The 24,788-nt window shown below is 35.4% G+C and overlaps 1 protein-coding gene across 2 annotated transcripts in view; it reads right to left on the bottom strand.

The window, feature by feature from the left end:
• LOC149782797 (CD109 antigen-like) overlaps positions 1-24,788 on the bottom strand; it is a 642,407-nt gene that overhangs the window by 171,128 nt on the left and 446,491 nt on the right. For both annotated transcript variants that reach the window (XM_089934311.1, XM_089934312.1), the window contains exon 15: positions 19,216-19,239. In XM_089934311.1, coding sequence (XP_089790437.1) covers positions 19,216-19,239 — 24 coding nt within the window. The remainder of the gene's footprint in view (positions 1-19,215; positions 19,240-24,788) is intronic.

Raw genomic sequence — 24,788 nt, 5'->3', positions numbered from 1 at the left:
CTATAATTCCAAAATTAATGATTTAGTTCAAGAAGTATTGATGAACACTTTGTATTTCCAGTGGACAGCTTCAGTAAATAAATCCACCAAAATTAAAAACTGTACACAACAATAAGACTGATTTTACTTTGGATTTTAAAGTAAGAATAAGTAACTTTTCAAACAAAAAAAAATTGATATAAAATGCTAATACATAATAAAAGAGTTAGGTTTTATGTCAGTTTCCTTTTTAAAACATTCAAAGTAGTCAACAACTTTAGGAATTTCCAAGTGAAAAACTAATGTCCTAGACTCATCCAAATAGACACGTTCACCTCCATTAATAATGATCTGAATATTTAATATATCATCATAAAGAAATATTAGCCAAAAAATAAAATATTGCTAGTCAAGTAGACCATTAAATTGATTTTGGTCAATTCCAAAATACAGATATAAATAATATATAATCATGGAGAAAAGCAACAAACAATATAAACAATTATGATCTCCAACTAACACGGGGTCCAAATAGGCCCAGCTCAACTGGTTTAAATCTGCTTCACAACCAGGTACAAGAAAAGTTGGCAGAGAATTCTGAGTTAATATATAATTCTTTTTGTTGAACCTTTTTTTTCCTCCAAACTGTCAATTGCTTATTATCATGAAAAGAAATGACTCAAGGGTTTTCTATTACCTGTATTTTCAGCCACACTAGAGAGAAAATAACGACAATTTGTTTCAGTGTTGAAGGCCTTTGTACCAGAATTCTTTTTGTAGTTTTATTGAGTAGTATCCTGAGATGAAGCTTTTAGATGTTCTTTTAGTTTTAGTAATGGCAGTCATATTTCAAGCTGTATCAGTATCAATGGTATATATTTGAAAAGCAACAAAGCTTGGATGCTGCTGCCTGCTAAATGTGGTCAATTTCTGTTGAGCAATTTTCAAGAAGCTGTTAATTTAAATTGTTTGTATGCCACACCGGCATAACTTGTACAAAATTTGAAAGCTGTCAAGTAAGAAAGCTTTCAAATTAATCTGAATCCTGCAGTGTGGTTTATAAAAACAAATGATTAAAAGGTTTTTGATGTTTAAGATAAGATAAGATAAGAAGAGAAGAATTCTTTATTTCAGACTACAAAGTCCATACCTCTAAAATAAAATATAGATATAAATTAAAACATTGTAAACATAAAAGAACATATATACCATAGCTACAAGTATACAGATACATCTACAACTATTAACTGTGACATGCATTGTTAAGAATAAAATTAAATGACACAAACAGTAATTTGTTCCATTTACTAATAATATGAGAATTTAAATGAATGTCATAGTTCCAAAGAGATTTTAATACGCAGTTCTTACTACTAGATAGTCTTGTCATCATCGAGAAAACATACTTTCTCATTACTTCATCAAAACTGAATACTTTATAATTTACAAACATGCTGGAGGCACTGTTCCATCTAGGAAGACCTAATAGAAAACAAAGACTATTATTATAACCAGTAACTAGTTTTCTTTTCATACATTCACTAAAGTTTGTCCACAGAAGAGCACAATACATGGTGCAGCAATAAGATTTGAATAATCTAATTTTGATATTCAATGAACAATTCTTGAATTTACGCACAAGCATGTTTGTCCGAGTACACAAAAACTGGTAATGTCTCATCATATCTTCATTATCCGACCAATTGGATTTCAAAATATGACCCAAATATGTATAACTGTTGACATAGGTAAGAGCATTGCCATTAAGATGTACAGGGGGAGGAGATGGTAATTTGAAAGAAGTTGGCTGAAAGACCATGCATACCGATTTTTTTTGTATTATAGATTATATCATTCTCAAATGCGCATTGTTCATATATCTTTAATAATTTCCTTAAAACTGTTATAGAAGGACTTATCAATGACATATCATCAGCAAAACTAAAATTGTTAAGAAACAACACATTTGGTGGCAGACGTAACCCCACGTAACACTGACAGAGCTTACGATTTAACTCGTCTATATATATATTAAATAACAAAGGGGACAGAATACCCCCCTGCCTCACCCCATTGGTTATATGGAAAGCGCTGGATATTACACTTCCTCATTGCACACAGTACAACTGTTTCCCATACCAGTTAACTAAAGTATGAACTAAGCAGACAGGTATTTTAATGTCAATCAACTTTTTAAAGAGTGTCCAGTGATTGACCCTATCAAATGCCTTGCTAGTGTCTAAAAAACATGCAAACACTGGGCTACCATGTTCTACATAATAGCTGACAGTTTCCTTAAATGCATATATGCATAAATCTGTTGAATGCTGCTTTTTAAGTCCAGTAGTAATGGTGGCAATATATAAATGGAAATCAGCATCATGTGTATAATCTGAAAGAACTTCATGTCAGAACGTTATCAAATTTGGTCAAAATCTGTCAAGTGGTTTAATTTTTAATAACAGCGGCCATATTTGAGGGTGGAGAGGTATCATTTGTATCAATCTGAAAGTCCTTCATGCCAGGATTCTCTGTGTCATAATTGGTATAATTCTGGCAAAAAGTATTTGATAAGAAGAAATTTTAAGATTTTTCTATATTTTAGTATTATTGATGGCTTTATCTGAACATAGCTCAGCATAATTTAGAATTTAGAAAAACTTAGAAGCCATTTATCTAAAGATGCTTTCTTTCATAATTGGTCAAATTCTGTTGACTAGTTTTGGAAAAGCTATTTAAGTTTTCATTTCTAGGAATGATTGGGATGGGTGAAAAGACCCCGTAGAATTATGCCTTTTAGCTCTAAATGATCACCCCAAGTGGAACTGGACACATTAGCAAAACAGAAAGGAGTAGAAGCCAGTTGCATTCATGTCAACCTCAATCATGAATCTAGCCTGATTCATTCACCAGTGCAAATTATATTACTGTGATTAAACAAAAGACTGCTGGCACATCAATACAATTCAGGCCATAGGTACATTAGTACATTAGAGACTGCTGGCCACTATAATGGTTCACAATATATAAAAGTACTGATTTTCACAAGGCAGTTCTTTTATAGAAATGTCTACATGGAGCTGCAGCAGAGTATCTTCAGGATTTATTCAGGCCTTTTTCAACAGTGTACCAGTTGAAATCTTCAGGATTTATTCAGGCCTTTTTCAACAGTGTACCAGTTGAAATCAATATCCCAAGGAAACCTTCATGCACCAAAACTAAGAACTGAGCAGTTTATAAAAAGCTTGTAATACTCTGGTACAATTATGTGGACAAAGCTTCCACTGTACATAAAAGCTTCTGAAAATATTAGCATAATTAAGAAAAGATATCACGAGTATGTAACAGTAATTTCTATCTTTCATGTAATGAACACTGTTATACTCTTCTTAAGATGGCCTCAAGGGAGAATAGTCCATATCTAAAATGAGTCACCATGTATAAAAAAAAGTATTATTATTATTAGTATTATTATTATTATTAGTATTATTATTATTATTATTATTATTAAATGCCTTATCAAAGGACCACACCTCCTCTTCCACATCCAACAGAGAGTAAGAAGCAGGTGTAATAGCTGGCATCAGTTGTGCTTCTTCTACACTGAACTCACTGAAGTCCAACTGAATGGAGAGGGAGTATAGGAGCACTCTGTGCCAAGCCCCATACATCAACATGATGACTGAAGAAATTTTAAGCGTTTGCAGGGAGGCGATGAGAACATATGTCTGTCCTGGATGATGTGAGGCCACTAGCCTTCCAATCTGATTCAACCTTGTGATGATGTGATGGTGGGACAACAGCATGACCTCTGCTATGAGGGCAGGGTCCAAAAGCCCAAAGCAGCACACAAGACCAAGGATTCTGAAGTGGAGGACCCTACATTCTGTAGGGGTTCGGTGGGATGGTAGGAAAGAGGGAGATGAAAATCTTATCCTCTTTCCTAGTCTGAACCTGCTAGTTTGATTCCCAATGCTGCTCATAATGAGGTGGTACTCTGCGAGTGGGGTTGAGGGGGAACTCAGTCCAAATTCTATCCCTGTACCATAAAGCCGTAGTGAGATGATCAGAGGAAACAGGATTATCAACTGATGCAGCACTCATAATGGTGTGGTGCTGATTCCACCTAATATTCTAATTTTATACTCTTATTCTGAGAAAGACAAATCTATTCCATAGACCTATCATTTTTCAAACCAGCAAGATCCAGCCTACGGGCAAGATAGCTATTGTCTGATAAAATGCTAAGTCACTGTAGATAGTGTATCATGTGTGAGAAAATTTGCTAACAATTCCTGCCTCATGTTTATAAATGTCTTCTGATAAAATCTGTAATTCAAAGTACTTTGGGTAATGTCAATACATGTTATATAATATTACGACTTTAGACTGATTCTGAAACAAAGAAATTACCTGTCCATGACTTAGCCATTGCGTTATGGTCAAATTCGCAGTTAGTTCAAAGAGAACTTTGCCGAGGTGGTGTGAAACTCAGTTTGTTTTGCAATCGGCAGTGATGTCATCAGCTTAGGCTTAGAGAATGGAAACCCGACATTATAGCATATCAGTGCTACTACCCCAGACAGTTTTCAAAGAGACCATCGGCATCCAATCAAAAGAAAGATAGTCATATTTTGGTCATGTTTTTCATGCATCAGACATTATTCTGTTACATTCATTGTGAAAGAATCGGTGCACGTTTGGACATGCAAAGAGTAGATCACAGAAAAGTTGGAGACACTAGACTGTACTCTGAGAGCAAACTAGGCACTCATAGAATAGCAGGAAAGGAGTTCTAGGAACCTTGGACGAGATTTGGAACAAAGGCTTCTGAGGAAGCTTTCCCAGTGGGATAGTGCATCATCCAAAGATTAAAGAGAGAAGGAGATGAGGAGGGCTGAGAGAATGGAAACAAGGGTACCAGAAGTACCAACAAGCAGGGCTGGGAGAATGGAAACAAGGGTATCTGAAGTACTGACAAGGAGGGCCGGAGAATGGAACAAGGCTACTGAAAGTACCAACAAAGGAATACAAGGTGGAAGTTACAAATGAGTAACATAGAAGGAGCACGGGAAGCAAACACTCTCACCTTTAATTTCGGGTGATGAAATAACTGGCAATTTGATAGGTCTTGTATGAATTGGAAGCAATTGCATTGAAAAATTGTCCTGTAATTGTTGAATAACATGATATAGTTTATTAAATTGTTATATGCTTCACCTTATTATTTTTATATTTTATGCATCTAGACCATTGGCTTTACTGACTGGGGGCTCTGAGCTACTTAATCTTTAACTTGTCCATCCATCACCAGGGTTAGTAATAATTCTGTAGGGGGCACATGACAGAGTGGTTTATGAAGGGGGGCACATGACAGAGCGGTTATGAAGCTGAACAGATATATTTACTAATTTAATGTCAATATCCTATATCATAGCCAGTACTTGGACATGAACAGACTAAATAGAAAACATTGTAATGGTTTTATCTTTTTTCCTCTTTCAATATTAAGGTTGTAGATACAAGATCATTTGAAATGCATTATGAATTGTCTCAAGCTGGGAAAGAGATTTACTTGTGTACTAGGAGGATAGGTGTTAAGTAAGCAATGGTAATTTGTGCTTAACAACACTACTGATCCTGGCATAGTACAAACAGGAAAATTTCAATCCATTCTCTGCTTGCAATGAATACTTGATATCCCATTGCCACTTTTTAGCTTTTTGTGCAAATTATTTAGAATGAATCAAATATTGTTTCGTATAAAAATCTTCCTCACCCCTTTCTTCAAATGAGTCTGTGTGCAGGGTTTGATTACTGGGCTATTTCTCCCAAAATAAATTCCTGAGGGAGCCAGGCTCTTAGATTTGGTGATTAGAAAGGGTGGTCATATCACTGGACAAACCTGTCTAAAATAAACATTTCCAGCATTTTTGCCAATATTGGGGATGAGCATGGAATAATACACATCATTATAATGTTATTCTACATATGGAATGGTACTTATATGTACCCAATGACCCAATTCAAACTACTGTATTCAAACTACATGTAGTTTATCAAATGTATGCCAACATGGGTTGAAGAAAACAATATTAAGCTTTGTGTTATATGCTTATTTTCATCTTTATTATTTGAAAAAATTTGATAATTCCTGATATACTGTAGTTTGATACATACACAGATCTCAGTATATGTATACAGTTCATACACAGATCAGATTAAGATTTGCCCGTCACCCCTGCCGGGGTATGGGCTGCCCACAAAAAGATTGCCAGAGACTTCTGTCCTGTGCCATCCCATTGAGATGACTCTAGGTGTGACCCATCTTAGTGATGTCCATCTCAAGGTTGCATTGCCAGGTGTTTCTTGGTCGGCCTCTTCTCCACTTGCCTTGAGGGTTCCACCTCAATGCCTGTCTGGTAATATTGGCTGGCGGCTTACATAGGGAGTGTCCTATCCAACCCCACCTTCTCTTCTTGATCTCTTCCTCTACCAGAAGCTGGGAGGTTCTCTGCCACAGGTTGGTGTTGCTGGTGGTGTCTGGCCAGTGGATCTGGAGAATTCTTCTTACGCAGCTGTTGATAAAGGTCTGAACTCTCTTTACAGTTGACCAGGTCTCTGCTCCATACAGTAGGACTGATTTCACATTGGAGTTGAACAGTCTGATCTTGGTAGTCAAGGAAAGTTCATACACAGACCTCACTATATTATAATACAGTTCATTCACAGATCTCACTATACTGCAATCAAAAAAGCAATTGTGGTTCATCTTCAGCAGCATGCATAAAGTGCCAGCTGTGGATGACCTGTTTAAACGGTGTTTTCTGCCCATGGATTTGACCCCATCCAGAGATCTGATAGTGCTTTTGTTCTATATATCATTACAAAAGCAATGGCAGCCTTGGCAGGGAGCTGTCCACTTTATGGAAGAAATCTTTGGATGCTGTTGTTATTGTTGTTATAGGGTTTAACGCCATTTTTTCAGCAAAAGATAGGCTATACATGGTGGCCAGTATTAATGGTGGAGGAAGAACCTTGGAAAACCCCGGAAAGAACTACCGACCCACGAGAAGCTATCGGCAAGCTTTCACACATATCCACATTGGCTGAGCCTAAGACTCAAACCCAAGCAGACGGAGGTGAGATGGCAGTGATCTGTGACGGAAAGCGCTTTAGACCACTCTGCCACTTGGTGCCCCTTCTTCAGATGTAGAGTTGCTGAACTCTACTGGGGTCTTTAGCTTGGATACTGCAGTCAATGGTGACTTTATTGACTTGGCTGGATGATGCTGGTCACTCAGTGTGTGTGGTTAAAGGTTTTGGACTCATGGATCTGTGTGATAAGAGGTTCCAAGGGATACTTGAGCAGCCGAAAAGGAGTAGACTACACCAGACCATTCCTCAACCATTCATCATGATCACTTGTCCTGAATTATTGAAAGAGGTCATCTCGATGTCATGAGATAACATCATCATATTTGTTGATGAACAGTACATTAGGTTTTGCACTTAACGTTTCGTGAACAATTATCTACTGCACCATCATACATATTGATAAACAGTACAATGATCATCCATATTGATAAAACCATACATTAACCATATTTGTTGATATAATCCATGTACTGATCAAAGTTGTTTACAAATTTTACCATTTGTTATATATGTTGATGAACTTTGTGTTCACATGTAAGGGTAGGCTTTTCAATCGGTTTAGTTTAGCTTGTGAAGACAGAAGCAAGGGTGTTAGAGATTCAATTGTCATTAATTTTCAATATAAATAAACATCTCATTCATCTATTACAGATGTAACTTTGCCAACTGGTGATTTAAGAGCTAAATACCTACTGTATATACTCGTGTATAAGCCTGTTCCCGTGTTAGCCAACCCCCAACTGAACAGGTATAAACACTAAAAAGTGCATGACCTGCATTTAAGCTGACTTGCAACTCTAAAGCATCTCAAGATGCATTAGGTAAGTTCTAAATGCATTTATTTAGGCAAACTTATATTTAAAAAAATTACCTCAATTTGTAGGATCACTTATATCATTGAAAATGGGTAACTCATGAGCATGTGATTCAACGTAAATGAAACAGCTATTAAGGACTAGCTGAAATGTTATCTGGAACAATGCAATTTGGTCAAAACAATGAATAAAGCAAAATCAGCATCTAATATGTTTGGGATTAAGTAAGGATTTAAGTGATGCTATGCATGCTTTGCACTGTGTAAGTACTGTACATTATAGTTTAACCTGGTCTCCCGGGTAAACTCAACCAGTCTACAAATTATGAAGTCTGTATATACCTTTATTTAACTTTGTGTTGGAGAAATCAGAAAATATGCACATGCAAAATAATACCAAAATCAATTATAGTACTTTAAAACAATTTAATAATTGTTGGGTCACCAAAAGTTCCTTTTTTTACATGCCTATGTCTTAGGACATGGAAAAATGATTGTTTCCCATCACAATATTTACAGCCATTAAAGTAGTCAACAAAAAGACCTAAAAACTGTCAAGTTTAGACATTGGCCTGTGTATAAGCCAACCTCCCTTCTTCCAGGCCTTTATTTGTTCCTATATTATTTGGCTTATACTCAAGTATATATAGTACTGAAAAGTACAAATGCTGCCACCCCAAACATGGAGCAGCACTTACTGATCTATATTTCATAACCAGGACATACAGAAATGTGTGACTTGCAGAGGTTGCAAACTGCAGTATTCATCTTCATGCCGACTCATTTGTATATGTAAACTCACCCATTTGATTTCTGTTAGTAATATTTTGTTCACATGCCACTATCATCATTCATTAAATAGCCACTTTGATTTTGGAAACAATATGAACGGAGAAACTTGTCTTACAGAGACTAAATACGATTATGCACAACAGTTACCTCATATAACTTTCCATTCTGTCTGGTGTATATTTATAATTCTCTCTCTGTCTCTCTCTCTCTCTCTCTCTATATATATATATAGAATACAAATCATAATATGGCAAATTACAGTCCTTTCAAGTGCACTGGATCCAGCAAGGGATCACATGTGTCGGGGATTGATTAAGATAAATGCAATAAACTGAGAACAAACAGTGCAAAACTAGTTTCTGGGTGCTTTCGACTCTTAGTTGTTTCTACAGGAATTAAACAGGAATTTAATGGTTTAATTCCTGTAGAAACAGACAAGTAAATTTTGCAAACACAACAGTGTTTCTGTTTTATTTGTTTGTCTTGTCTATGTTTGGTATATGCCTTAGAAAAAAGACCCACTAAGAGTCGAAAGGGCTCAAGCTAGTTAGATACTTGTTTTGCACTACTTGTCAGTTTATTGCACATTATATATATATATATATATATATATATATATATATATATATATATATATATATATATATCTATATCTATATCTATGTATGTATGTATGTATGTATATATATATATATATATATATATATATATATATATATATATATATATATATATATATATATATATATACAATAAAATTCACGGCAGAAGTCTCCAACTCAAACCACGTTTTCTTGGACACAACAACCAGTAGAAAAGAAACTCCATATAGACATATACTCTACACCAACCGACAAACACAAGTATCTTTTCCCAACCAGCTGCCATCCAAAACACTGAATTAGGAACATCCCATATAGCCAGGCAGTGAGGATATGCAGAATTTGCTCCAATGATGAAACAATCCAAAAAACATTTGACTTACTGAGGCTTTGACAAAGACCTGATTGCGGAGGCAACCCAAAGGGCAAAACAAACAAACCACAATGACCTAATAAAATATAGAGAGAAGGAAAAGGCTGATAGGATACCATTTATCCTGACCTACCATCCAGACAACCCCAAAGTAGGTAAAATCATCGGGAAACACTGGCCCATTTTGGAATCATGTGATGTACTAAAGTTAATACTCCTGAACAAACCAGTAGTAGCCTACTGGAGACCAAAAAACCTCAAGGACATTCTGATAAATGCGAAACTAATGCCAATTAGTAACCAAGACCACACTAGTCAATCTGGCCTCTGTGGCGATAAAAGGTGCAAACCCTACCAACATATGATAGAAACCAGGACATTTTCTGACTAGAGAAAAACTGAACATACATGGATCAAACAAAATGTGCAAAAGAGAATGTCATTCATCGCAGCATATGTAAGATCTGTAGCCTTCAGCATGTCGGAGAAACTGAAAAGCTACACAAAAGGATCAACCTTCATCGATCTGATTGGATGACAAAGAAGCTGTAGAGAAGCCCAGTCACAGAACATTTCTCCTCCCATGACCACACTTTCAGTGATATAACACTTATAGTAATTGCTCACAACCCTAAATGGAGTTCCGAAACCAGGAAAGAAAAGGAATCTTACTGGATACGCTGCATTAGAAAATTGAAACCAAGCGGTTTAAACCAAGAAGACTAGAAAGAGACAACCATTCACAAATAAAATTACCTTTTTGCAGCCAGCATGTTCTCTTTTCAGTGATTCTCTAAATTTGCTTATTAGTCACCCAATAACCAATAATTACAACTATAACAATGAAATATCCTGGATATAATTTGCGTGTACATAAATTTACATACAGTAAAAGATGACGCTATGCCTCATCAATTTCAGGTCAATATAAAATATCTTTCAGCATCTGCAACAAGTCATAGTCATGTAAAGTTTTAGAAAGACAACGGTTTGTCTGTTTTATTTGTCTGTCTTGTCCATATTTTGTATCTGCCTTTGAAAAAGACTCATTAAGAGTTAAAAGTGCTTCAGCTAGCTAGATGCTAGTTTTGCACTGTTTTTAGTCAGTTTATTACATTTACATATTGTGTAAGTGTGTGCCACAAAAAAAAGGATCTATGGGCCAGATTTGGCCTATAGGCCTGAATTTCAATCACATGTTAGGCAAGAAGTTCCGAATTCTTGTTCCCAAAAGTTGTACATTTTTACCCTCCCTCCCCTGAATTTGCATATGCTGTCATCCCCTTTTCAGTAGAATAATCTGATGTTAATACAGTACTCTCTCATGGTTCCAGTGAGTTGTTTTCCATGGACTTTTCAAGGTTGTTTGAACCATGCCAATATAAGGTGCTTGAGTATAATGTAGTATATTATTATATATCATTATTTGTTGTTGTTGTAGACATAGGGTTTAATGCCATTTTTCAGCACAAGATAGGCTATACATAGCAGCCAGTATAAATTGTGGAGGAAGAATCGGGAAAACCCCAGGAAGAACCAATGACCCATGAGAAGCTACTTGCAGGCTTTCTCACATAACCACATTGGCTGAATCTGTGACTTGAACCCATGCAGACAGAGATGAGATGACAATGATCTGTAACGGTGAGTGCTTTAGACCACTCAGCCACTCGGGGCCCCATTTTTTAATTAGTTGATATTATATTATTATTATAATAATACTTCTGTGTAAGGTGACCTAACCAATTAAGTTGTCCACTTGTATGACTCCAATTAACAAATAATAACCTAGTAATGAAAATGATTTAACCTTTCCAAGACTTGGTTCATCAAACTATGTACATCAAAAATGCATTCACAAAAATAATGTCAGTTTCATGATATATTAAAGTCTATAAAAAAAGGTGGAACCCAGTCATAAACTCCATTAAACTTGAAACATGTCTACTGGCAATTGTATGAGCTTTTTGGGGGTTTTGTTTATTACAGGAGGAATTTCCAGACAATTTAGGAGAATAATTATAGCTTGTAAATGTGGCCTCCTTCTTTGAAAGTTTTGTTTGTGCCAATTCTGGGTTCTTCCTGAAAATAAAACTGCTCAGTTGAGTGTACCATATGAACTTATGAGTGTACCCAAATATATGTATCATATGACATATATAAGTGTACCCAAATATATGTATCACATGAACTTGCAAGTGTTACCCAATATACAGTGTATATATCATACGAACCTTTTAGTGTTACTCAATTATATGTATCATATGTACTTATTAGTGTTACCCAAATGTACATATGAGAAACATATGAGAAACATGGTTTGCTTGCATAATGCCCAAATTGGCTGTACAATCCAGGAATCTATTTATCTGTATAATATTGCAGATTAAACAATTCAAGTGGAAAAAGTGAGGTGTGAAGTAAATACAAAACCACACTATGAGTGCTATTTTGAGATGAGTGCTATTTTGAGATGAGTGGAGAAAAGCTTCTGATATACTATAAATTACAAATATATTTTTGGCATGATGAGCTGAATTATTTCTACCACTTTACCTATATATCAGGGATCCAGCTGAATTCAAGACATGACTGACATGTCAAAGGTTCGGCTGACACACACTAGGATATCTCAAATGCTATTATATCAAATTGTTATTGATTTGTGTATATATTCAAGTGTTAGAGAAACACCTTAATGAAGTAAAATTCATAGGTGATTATATGATACACAGTTTCTTTATTGGTCAATCAATATAGGGGTCACCAATTAAACCTGGTACAATCTATTACTGCTTGAGGGCTACTGGCATATGTTTGTTTACTACTGAAGTACCAACAGTTCAGCAAATGGAAACAAATCAGTAAAAATAACTATAACAGAATGATCACACCAAGGTTTATATTATATAGATTACAACAATCTGTCAATTTGGTGTCAAGACAGATCAGACCTTTACAAGATGATATATGTAAAAAGAAAAAAGATACTAGTAATAACAACTAATCTTTTTTACCATATCATCCTCCAACATGTGTTTGAGGACCTGAGCAAATATAACTTTACCAAGAGACTTTACTAGAAATGACCATCAATTATGTGTTACATATTTTCGATACAGCATGTCTACTTGTAAGAAACTAAACTTTTAAAATCATTTGAGTGGCTGCTGGGTGAAAGTATGTAGCAGTTTCTGACAGAAATTTTTAACAAATAATAATAATGTACACTGTAAATAGAAAACTAGTAAAACAAACATGATACAGTGTGACCCTGCTATAGCATGCTCTGCTATAACATGAATTCAGATATAACACGATCATGGTGTGGCTCCCAAAAATTTATGTACATGTATTTTTCTCATACACGGAAAATAAAAATTCTTTCTTAAAAGTACCGGGGGAAAAAGTAAAAAGTTTATTATCATTTTTGGGAAGAGATCATGTATGAATAATACAAGACGATTGTGGCATGGCTCCTGACATTTTATATGCATTTTTCTCGTACACGAAAAAAATGTTTTTTCTTCTTAAATGGCCTTCATGACCGTATCATTCAGTCTCATATACTACATAAATGGCCTTCATGACCATATCATTCAGTCTCATATACTACATAAATGGCCTTCATGGCCATATCATTCAGTCTCATACACTACATGTAAATGGCCTTCATGACCATATCATTCAGTCTCATACACTACATGTAAATGGCCTTCATGATCATATCATTCAGTTTCAAACACTACATGTAAATAGCCTTTATGACTATATCATTCAGTCTCATACACTACATGTAAATGGCCTTTATGACTATATCATTCAGTCTCATACACTACATGTAAATAGTCTACATGACCATATCATTCAGTCTCATATACTACAGAAATGACCTTCATGACCATATCATTCAGTCTCATACACTACATGTAAATAGTCTACATGACCATATCATTCAGTCTCATACACTACATGTAAATAGTCTACATGACCATATCATTCAGTCTCATACACTACATGTAAATGGCCTTCATGATCATATCATTCAGTCTCATACACTTCATGTAAATGGCCTTCAAGATCATACCATTCAGTCTCATACACTACATGTAAATAGTCTACATGACCATATCATTCAGTCTCATACACTACATGTAAATGGCCTTTATGACTATATCATTCAGTCTCATACACTACATGTAAATAGTCTACATGACCATATCATTCAGTCTCATATACTACAGAAATGACCTTCATGACCATATCATTCAGTCTCATACACTACATGTAAATAGTCTACATGACCATATCATTCAGTCTCATACACTACACGTAAATGGCCTTCATGACCATATCATTCAGTCTCATACACTACATGTAAATGGCCTTCATGACCATATCATTCAGTCTCATACACACTACATGTAAACGGCCTTCATGATCATACCATTCAGTTTCATACACTACATGTAAATGGCCTTCATGACCATATCATTCAGTCTGATACACTACATGTAAATAGCCTTCATGACTATATCATTCAGTCTGATACACTTCATGTAAAAAGCCTTCATGACCATATCATTCAGTCTGATACACTTCATGTAAATAGCCTTCATGACTATATCATTCAGTCTGATACACTTCATGTAAATAGCCTTCATGACTATATCATTCAGTCTGATACACTACATGTAAATAGCCTTCATGACTATATCATTCAGTCTGATACACTACATGTAAATAGCCTTCATGACCATATCATTCAGTCTGATACACTTCATGTAAATAGCCTTCATGACTATATACTTCAGTCTGATACACTTCATGTAAATAGCCTTCATGACTATATCATTCAGTCTGATACACTACATGTAAATAGCCTTCATGACTATATCATTCAGTCTGATACACTTCATGTAAATAGCCTTCATGACCATATCATTCAGTCTGATACACTACATGTAAATAGCCTTCATGACTATATCATTCAGTCTGATACACTTCATGTAAATAGCCTTCATGACCATATCATTCAGTCTCATACACACTACATGTAAATGGCCTTCTAGACCATATCAGTCTCATACACTACATCTAAATGGCCTTCATGATCATATCATTCAGTCTCATACATTACATGTAAATGGCCTTCATGATCATATCATTCAGTCTCATACACTACATGTAAATAGTCTACATGACCATATCATTCAGTCTCATACACACCACATGGAAATGGCCTTCATGACCATATAATTCAGTCTCATACACTACATGTAAATGGCCTTCATGACCATATCATTCAGTCTCATACACTACATGTAAATAGTCTACATGACCATATCATTCAGTCTCATATACTACAGAAATGACCTTCATGACCATATCATTCAGTCTCATACACTACATGTAAATGGCTTTCATGACCACATCATTCAGTCTCATACACTACATGTAAATGGCCTTCATGACCATATCATTCAGTCTCATACACTACATGTAAATGGCCTTCTTGACCATATCATTCAGTCTCATACACACTACATGTAAATAGTCTACATGACCATATCATTCAGTCTCATACACTACATGTAAATGGCCTTCATGACCATATCATTCAGTCTCATACACTACATGTAAATGATCTTCATGGCCATATCATTCAGTCTCATACACACCACATGGAAATGGCCTTCATGACCATATCATTCAGTCTCATACACTACATGTAAATGGCCTTTATGACCATATCATTCAGTCTCATACACTACATGTAAATGACCTTCATGACCATATCATTCAGTCTCATATACTACAGAAATGATCTTCATGGCCATATCATTCAGTCTCATACACTACATATAAATGGCCTTCATGACCATATCATTCAGTCTCATACACACTACATGTAAATGGCCTTCATGACCATATCATTCAGTCTCATACACTACATGTAAATGGTCTTCTTGACCATATCATTCAGTCTCATACACACTACATGTAAATAGTCTACATGACCATATCATTCAGTCTCATACACTACATGTAAATGGCCTTCATGACCATATCATTCAGTCTCATACACTACATGTAAATGACCTTCATGACCATATCATTCAGTCTCATATACTACAGAAATGATCTTCATGGCCATATCATTCAGTCTCATACACACCACATGGAAATGGCCTTCATGACCATATCATTCAGTCTCATACACACCACATGGAAATGGCCTTCATGACCATATCATTCAGTCTCATACACACTACATGTAAATAGTCTACATGACCATATCATTCAGTCTCATATACTACAGAAATGACCTTCATGACCATATCATTCAGTCTCATACACTACATGTAAATGGCTTTCATGACCACATCATTCAGTCTCATACACTACATGTAAATGGCCTTCTTGACCATATCATTCAGTCTCATACACCACATGTAAATGGCTTTCATGACCACATCATTCAGTCTCATACACCACATGTAAATGGCCTTCATGACCATATCATTCAGTCTTATACACTACATGTAAATGGCCTTCATGATCATACCATTCAGTTTCATACACACTACATGTAAACGGCCTTCATGATCATATCATTCAGTCTCACACGCTACATGTAAATAGTCTACATGACCATATCATTCAGTCTCATACACTACATGTAAATAGTCTACATGACCATATCATTCAGTCTCATACACTACATGTAAATAGTCTTCATGACCATATCATTCAGTCTCATACACTACATGTAAATAGTCTACATGACCATATCATTCAGTCTCACACACTACATGTAAATGGCCTTCTTGACCATATCATTCAGTCTCATACACTACAGAAATGTCTTGACCATATCATTCAGTCTCATACACTACATGTAATTGGTCTACATGACTATATCATTCAGTCTCATACACTACATGTAATTGGTCTACATGGCCATATCATTCAGTCTCATATACTACAGAAATGGCCTTCTTGACCATATCATTCAGTCTCATACACTACATGTAAATGGCCTTCATGACTATATCATTCAGTCTCATACACTACATGTAATTGGTCTACATGACCATATCATTCAGTCTCATATACTACAGAAATGGCCTTCTTGACCATATCATTCAGTCTCATACACTACATGTAAATGGCCTTCATGACTATATCATTCAGTCTCATACACTACATGTAAATGGCCTTTATGACTACATCATTCAATCTGATACACTACATGTAAATGGCCTTCATGACCATATCATTCAGTCTCATACACTACAGAAATGTCTTGACCATATCATTCAGTCTCATACACTACATGTAAATGGCCTTCATGCCATATCATTCAGTCTCATATACTACAGAAATGGCCTTCATGACCAAACCATTCAATCTTATATACTATAATAAAATGGCCTTCATGGCCATACCATTCAATCTCATACTACATGCAAATGGCCTTCATGACCATACCATACAATCCCATATACATGTAAATGGCCTTCATGACTATACCATACAATCTCATTACTAAATGTATAGCATTCATAACATGACTATTCCATTCAGTCTCATACTACATGTCAATGGTCCTCATGACCATACCATTCTTTCTCAACAGTACTTGTTTATGGCCTTCATGATCATGTACCATATAACCTCATATCCTACAGAAATGACCTTCATCAGCATACCATTCAATCTCTTATACCACATGTAAATGATACCATTGTAACTGAAGAAGTGTTTATGACAATGCAGCAGTTTCTATGGAACCATGGGGAATTTTAATCCTGACTTCTCACACTGTCTTATTCATGTTTTATTGAGTAATGGGTTTAGATGCTGTCCAACTTAGATGTCCCTTATAATTTAAAGGTTAGCTATAGTTCTAATGCTTTTACTGTCATACATTTTCACTTTCCATCTTTGATGTTAACCACATCATTCCAGAGTTTACTAACCACCAAACTCTTTGCATCCACTAGCTATCTATTCATTATTTTTACCTCATTATTCAACAACAATTATTATTGTGTTAAAGCTTAGTATCAGGTAGCATCTTTCAACACTACACATTTTAAATAAATGGGTCATTAAGACTTGAGTGTTATTTCTGTCCTTTTCATGAATGCTCATTAAATAAGATGACCTTCTATTGGTCAATTATAGGATGATTCTTTTGTTGCTGGAAAAAAGTTGTTTTAAAGTATTTTCTATCTTTAAGAATGGGGTCCATAGAAACCATTTCATTAGCATGAAAACACAACAGGATTCCTAAATTAAGATCTATTTCAGCTAAACATTCTTCCATTCCAGAACAACAAACAAAAAAAATCTATTACACGATTCTTTGAAAAATGCTCTTACATTATCAACTGAGTTGAATTCTGTCTTGAAGATCAATTATTCAGGGACACATGGTAAATGTAAAGAGTAAGTATAACATAATTATCCCCGAGTTAAACACAAGATGGACAATGACTTTTAAATTAGGATACAATCATCTGCTACTAGTAATAAAAGCTATAACAAATAAAGATTCATGCCACAAGGACACACACACACACACACACACACACACACACACACACACACACACAGACAGATTGATAGTTTGACAAGCTGGTGTAATAAAGATGAAATAAGCATGCACTTTATTTTCAAAAACCATTCACAAACATCGTTGAAAATTCTGATGTCTCATATACTGGCACCTAAAACCTGCCTAATAAAGGTTAAAATGAGAGTACCTTGAAGATACAGGCACCTAAAACCTGCCTAATAAAGGATAAAATGAGAGTACCTTGAAGATACAGGCACCTAAAACCTGCCTAATAAAGGATAAAATAAGAGTACCTTGAAGATACAGGCACCTAAAACCTACCTAATAAAGGATAAAATGAGAGTACCTTGAAGATACAGGCACCTAAAACCTGCCTAATAATCTGATAGGCACCAGTTTTATGTAGGATCAGCTTGACAATTTCCTAAGAAGTTTTGTTTAGTGAAAAACCCATGTCAATATGACTAACTGTTCTGCAGTCAGTCACTGATAACAAGGTTTTAAAGATGGTGACTGGTGGCAATACTGGATGCTAGATTGGCATCATATTCATTTATGACAATTGGATATTATGTCTTTTAGTAATAAAAAACATGTCAATATATATGACAACAAATTCTGGATGAATAGTCATGATGAAGACTTTCAAGATGGTTACTGTTGTAGCTCAACAGGATGTCCTAGGGGCACCATATTTGGGAACTAGACCTTGGAATAAACTGATACATCAAGTTTCATGACATTTCTCCCAGTAGTTTAGGAGAAGCAATAATTAGCTTTTGCCAGATGAGATATTCCAGACAGCAGATGAGATATTCAGGACAGGCCATTGTCTAAGCTCCTCAAGCTTTAAGACCAGTAGTGCCCAAAAAATCAAGCGAACGAGAGAAGAAATTAACAACATACTTACATATTTATGACCTGGTCGGACAGTCTGAAAAAAAAAAAGAAGCAAAATTCATTAATATTTATTGAGAAGAAAACTATCAAAATAATCATTGGAAAGAATGCTCGAGTTATAGCTCAATAGCCTTGCTGGTGTCATTGGACAATAGCCCTTCTGGTGTCATTGGACAATAGCCCTGCTGGTGTCATTGGACAATAGCCCTGCTGGTGTCATTGGACAATAGTCCTTTTAGTTTTATTGCACAATAAACCTGCTAGTTATATTTCACTAGTCCTGCTGTACTTATAGCACAACAGTCCTGAAGAAGTTGTATAATATTAGTCCTTATCTTCTTTGTGAATATTGTTTTCCTCTCATATAGATACAATAAAACTCTCTAACAAACTAGCTTTTTGACTGATCGGAAGATAAAAAGAAATGGTCCCAAGAACATATTAAAATATCTGAACATGGATCCTTGTTGTGTGGTTTTGGGGTAACTTTTTTTTTCATAATGTAATACTTACTTGTTGCTTTGGAGTAATAAGTACTATTCCCGGTGGAAAATACCCTGACCATACGATGAGAATTTGTCATTCCACAAAGGCAGTGGTTCTTAACCCATAGGTTGCAACCCCAAAACTGGGTCAACATGCTGTTTTTGAGTGGGTAACTGAGATCAGCCTTAATAATTTGATATTCTTACCCAAGTGGTTATTTAGCATTTGATGGTTAGTGTGGGTTGCTGTCCAAAAAGGTTAAGAACCTCTGCATTAAGGTGAACCAAAGATCAACCCTGGTGCACCTCACAGATAACATGCTCATGTGCAGTGTCCTTGATTCATTTTAGGATGTAGCCTAACTAGTGGGACATCAATAGGCCAGGAGGAAGGAATCTGGCAAATAGCATGAGGTATGAATTACATCATTAAGATTAGTTTCACCACCAAAACCCCCACAACATTTTAATATCAGTTAACTTGATTTGTCAGTCTGCTGGAAGGCTGATGATCCCATAACAGGCCTGTAGAATAGAAGACTACTATCGGATGGCATCCACATGGGCCCCTTTTTTTGAGCTGTTACAACTGGAGCCAAGGAAAATATGCCTTTGCTTTGGTGAGCCAACAAGCAAAGGCAAAAGGAGGAGAAGGTACTGTGAGATCACCAAAATGTGGCTTTCATCACATCTTCCAGACACTAACGAGATACATAGGTTCATGAGGTAGTAATCACTTGAATCTCATTAGCTTTAATTTTATGAATGAGATTTTCCTCTAAAGAAGGAACTTATAAGTCCCCTAACAGTATAATAATAATAATAATAATAATAATAATAATAATAACAATAATAAAAATAATAAAGACTTTATTCTCAGAGGGTAACTCAATTAGTTACAAATGAGAAGCTATTCTACCTTGAAGCCCTCTATTATGTACATATAAAATACAAGTTATTATTTTGTTCACACACACACACACACACACACACATACACACAAAGTATATAAACAAATATTCATATAAATTCTACATTGCTTCAGAAATGAAAATGAAGCACGGGATGTGGGTAGTGTTGTTGTTGTTGTTATTGGGTTTAACGCCATTTTTCAGCACAAGATAGGCTATACATGGCAGCCAGTATTAATGGTGGAGGAAGAACCCGGGAAAACCCCGGAAAGAACCACTGACCCACGAGAAGCTACTGGCAAGCTTTCTCACATACCCACACTGGCTGAACCTGAGGCTCGAACCCATGCAGACAGAGGTGAGATGGCAGTATTCCGTAACAGAGAGCACTTTAGACCACTTGGCCACTCAGGGCCCCTTGTGGGTAGTGTAACATGAGCTTTAGTAAGTACACCATTTTTTCAATGATTTCAATGATAATACAATTATTGTAATAATAATAATAATAATAATGACCTTATTTAAAGAGGGTAACACAATTAGCTAAAAACTAATCTACCTTGAGGCCCTCATAATCTACCTTGAGGCTGCATACTGGACTGAGGCTGTGTCCACTTGAAGACTGTAGCTATGTTCAAAGATATGGCAAAAGACATATGACCGTAATTATGTTAAATTATATTGAATATATAGTACTGGACATATGACCTTGATAATGTTTGAAGATATAGTACTGGACATATGACCTTGATTATGTTTGAAGATATAGTACTGGACATATGACCTTGATAATGTTTGAAGATATAGTACTGGACATATGACCTTGATAGTGTTTGAAGATATAGTACTGAACATATGACTTTGATTATATTTGAAGATATAGTACTGGACATATGACCTTGATAATGTTTGAAGATACAGTACTGGACATATGACCTTGATTATGTTTGAATATACAGTACTGGACATATGACCTTGATTATGTTTCAACAGGGTAGAAGCACAATTTTATCAAGAAAGTTACCATATGATGAAGAAAAAAAAAGCTGCCTATGCTCCCCTTTGTGAAAATGCAGCTTGTGCTAAATAAGAAGGCTAGGGTTTGTCTGTTAAGCCAGGCTCAAGCACTGCTGCAAAATGTGTGACCTTGACATCAAAATCAACTGGTTCATCAAGTATGTCAGTGAATTAACTGTCTTGACTTAATAATAATTCATAAAGGCATGAATAAAATCCATTTAAGGGCTTTGGAAATATAAGCATAATGAAACAACATTACCATGAAGGGCACATTATACACCCACCCTGTGTCAAATAGTCCCTTTATAAAGGCACCAGTAGTGTTTAATGGACTCGGGAGATCTTTGACCAACACTAAGGGTATGGGGTCTTGAACTATACTTACTGTGCTGAAACCATTCTGTTCATATTACCTCTGACCACTGGACACCTGAATGTTTATTTCACCCTATATGCATGCATATTCTACTGGCATGAAGACAAAAATTCCATTTTAAAAGGTCATCTACGACACAAACCCTTTATGGTTGAAATTTATAGCTGTTAAAATTAGAAGATTTTAAAAAATATAAGAAAAGCAAACTATTTTTTAAGTGTTCTATCCACAAATTACAAAAACCAGTCGGGGCCCCGAGTGTCAGAGTGGTCTAAAGCACTCTCTGTTACGGATCACTGCCATCTCACCACTATCTGCATGGGTTCAAGTCTTGGATTCGGCCAATGTTGGTATGTGAGAAAGCTTGCCAGTAGCTTCTCGTGGGTCGGTGGTTCTTTCCAGGGTTTTCCCGGGTTCTTCCTCCACCATTAATACTGGCCGCCATGTATAGCCTATCGTGTGCTGAAAAATGGCATTAAACCCCACAACAACAACAAAAACCAGTCATAACCAGTCTACTGGAGACCAGAACTGTTCTACCAGTGCAATGACTGATGCAATGATGCATGCTGATTACTGCTAATCCTATTTGGAATTGTTACACAACAGTTGCTATGAGTACACAAAAATCTGTACATTGTGATCTGGAGACTTTGATTTTTATTGATATATTATAAGTAATAAAGGGATCAAAGTTGGTCCATCATGGCTTTTGTGTCACTGACTAAAAATTGCCTGACCTTCAATAAATTATCCCCTTAGAATACAATGTAAACAAAAATAACTTATGGTATTGTGAATTAAATCCCAAATAATCCTGGAATTTCTAACACAAGTGCTAATAATTAAAGTTCTGAATAAACGTGGTATTCCAAAATAAATCCAACACTGGAAGTGTTGATGTGTCTGTGATGGCCTGTGTTGTGTTGATGTGCAAATAGTCTTTGGTTGGATCACAGTAATACAATTCAAGAATATATCCTTCTTTAAATTTCACTATAAATTCAAGTCTCTATGTCCAAGAATATTATTTCTGAGCACTTTGCATTTCCAGAGAAGAATATTCTGAATTTAATAATTTCACCAAAATCAAATGACTGCACAACAATAATACAGATTGATTCTGCTCAGATGTTATTGCTCAAATGACCAATTTTCCAGTAAACAATATTTGTGTAAAAATATATGACATAAAAATAAAACTCAGATGAAGGTCAAAAGTTAATTGCTTCAGAATAATTAGAAGGTTGGTTACAACAGAGCATGTGACAATCATCACATAAACCAGGCCTAGCTATTTGTGTATGTGTGTGTGTGTGATTAGGATTTTTAACGTAGCTTTAAACATTTTCAGTCATCTTACTATGATGTCTGCAGTGTGGCAGTTTATAGTGATGTCTAGCACCGGGGAATCATGCTACAGACATGTAGCATCCTGTCCCACCCAGTCACATTATCTTGACACCAGCCCAACCAGTCCTAACACTAAGATGTTAATGCTGAGCGCCAAGCGAGGCAGCTGTTAGTACCATTTTTATAAGTCTTTGTTATGACTTAGCTGGGGTTCGAACCCGCAACCTCTTGCATCCGAGGTGGATTCTCTAACCACTAGGCCACTGGAGTGGTATGATCTAGCTATATGTGAAAAAATTCAAATGTCCTTGACTCAGTTTAGGATAATAATCCTAATATTTATCCTTCAGTTAGAAAAAGGTAAAAACAATGTTGTTTATAAAACTGAAACTGATTTTGGACAAGGTCAGCTATTATTACATAATCTACAGCATATTATTAAATTTAAATAACGCAAATTAAATATACATAACAGATAGTATATGGGGGAATAGTAATTAATATAGTATATGGGGGAATAGTAATTAATATAGTATATGGGGGAATATTAATTAATATAGTATATGGGGGAACAGTAATTAATATAGTATATGGGGAATAGTAATTAATATAGTATATGGGGGAATAGTAATTAATACAGTATATGGGGGAATAGTAATTAATATAGTATATGGGGGAATAGTAATTAATATAGTATATGGGGGAATAGTAATTAATATAGTATATGGGGGAATAAATATATGACCAGATATATGCAGAGTCATAACCACAATTTGGATTAGACAACTACCGAGAGCCTGCAATGCAAACTTAATAGCAATGAATGTCATAAGCGGATACCATTCAGTCAACTCTTGAGTGCAACTAAAAATACTGGTGGATTTTTAAAAATCTTTGCAGTGAACATTAAGATATAGAACTCTTCCTTTCTTATTTGTCATTTAAATGACAATATCCCGTGACATAACATAATAGGGCAGGTATGAATTCCCCCTGTTGCTGTAAATAGAATTTGATGTCATTTACCTACAAGGCCTTGCATGCACCCCATATTGCTTCCAGATGAACAGAACAAAATTGGAGTGTAGACAATGTGATACTTATGTTGAACTATGTAGCTTTACTTATATAAAATAACACTCAAAGATAAAATATAAACCAGATTTAATACAAAAAAACAAATAAAGACTTGTTTTGTTTTTCATTTTAAAACTGTAAATAAAACTCCTTATTCAATAGACTCAGGTTCATTGTCCTAATTTGCATCTTGTACTTCCAATCCTGGTTTCAGTAACATTAAAATGTCCATTTTATAAAATGTTATGGTCCTTCTTTATCCTCTTGTTTGTTCTTATTCTTGTATAAACTATGAGATTTCCAAATTCTCATAATTGTCTATCTTTTCATACATCGATGTATTGTTTGTTCATTCTTTTAT

Source organism: Sinohyriopsis cumingii, chromosome 15 (genome assembly GCF_028554795.1).
Source record: "Sinohyriopsis cumingii isolate HCF-2022 chromosome 15, ASM2855479v2, whole genome shotgun sequence".
Lineage (NCBI taxonomy): Eukaryota > Metazoa > Mollusca > Bivalvia > Unionida > Unionidae > Sinohyriopsis > Sinohyriopsis cumingii.
The sequence above is the reverse complement of the archived record's forward strand: the minus strand, read 5'-3'. Positions and strand labels throughout refer to the sequence as shown.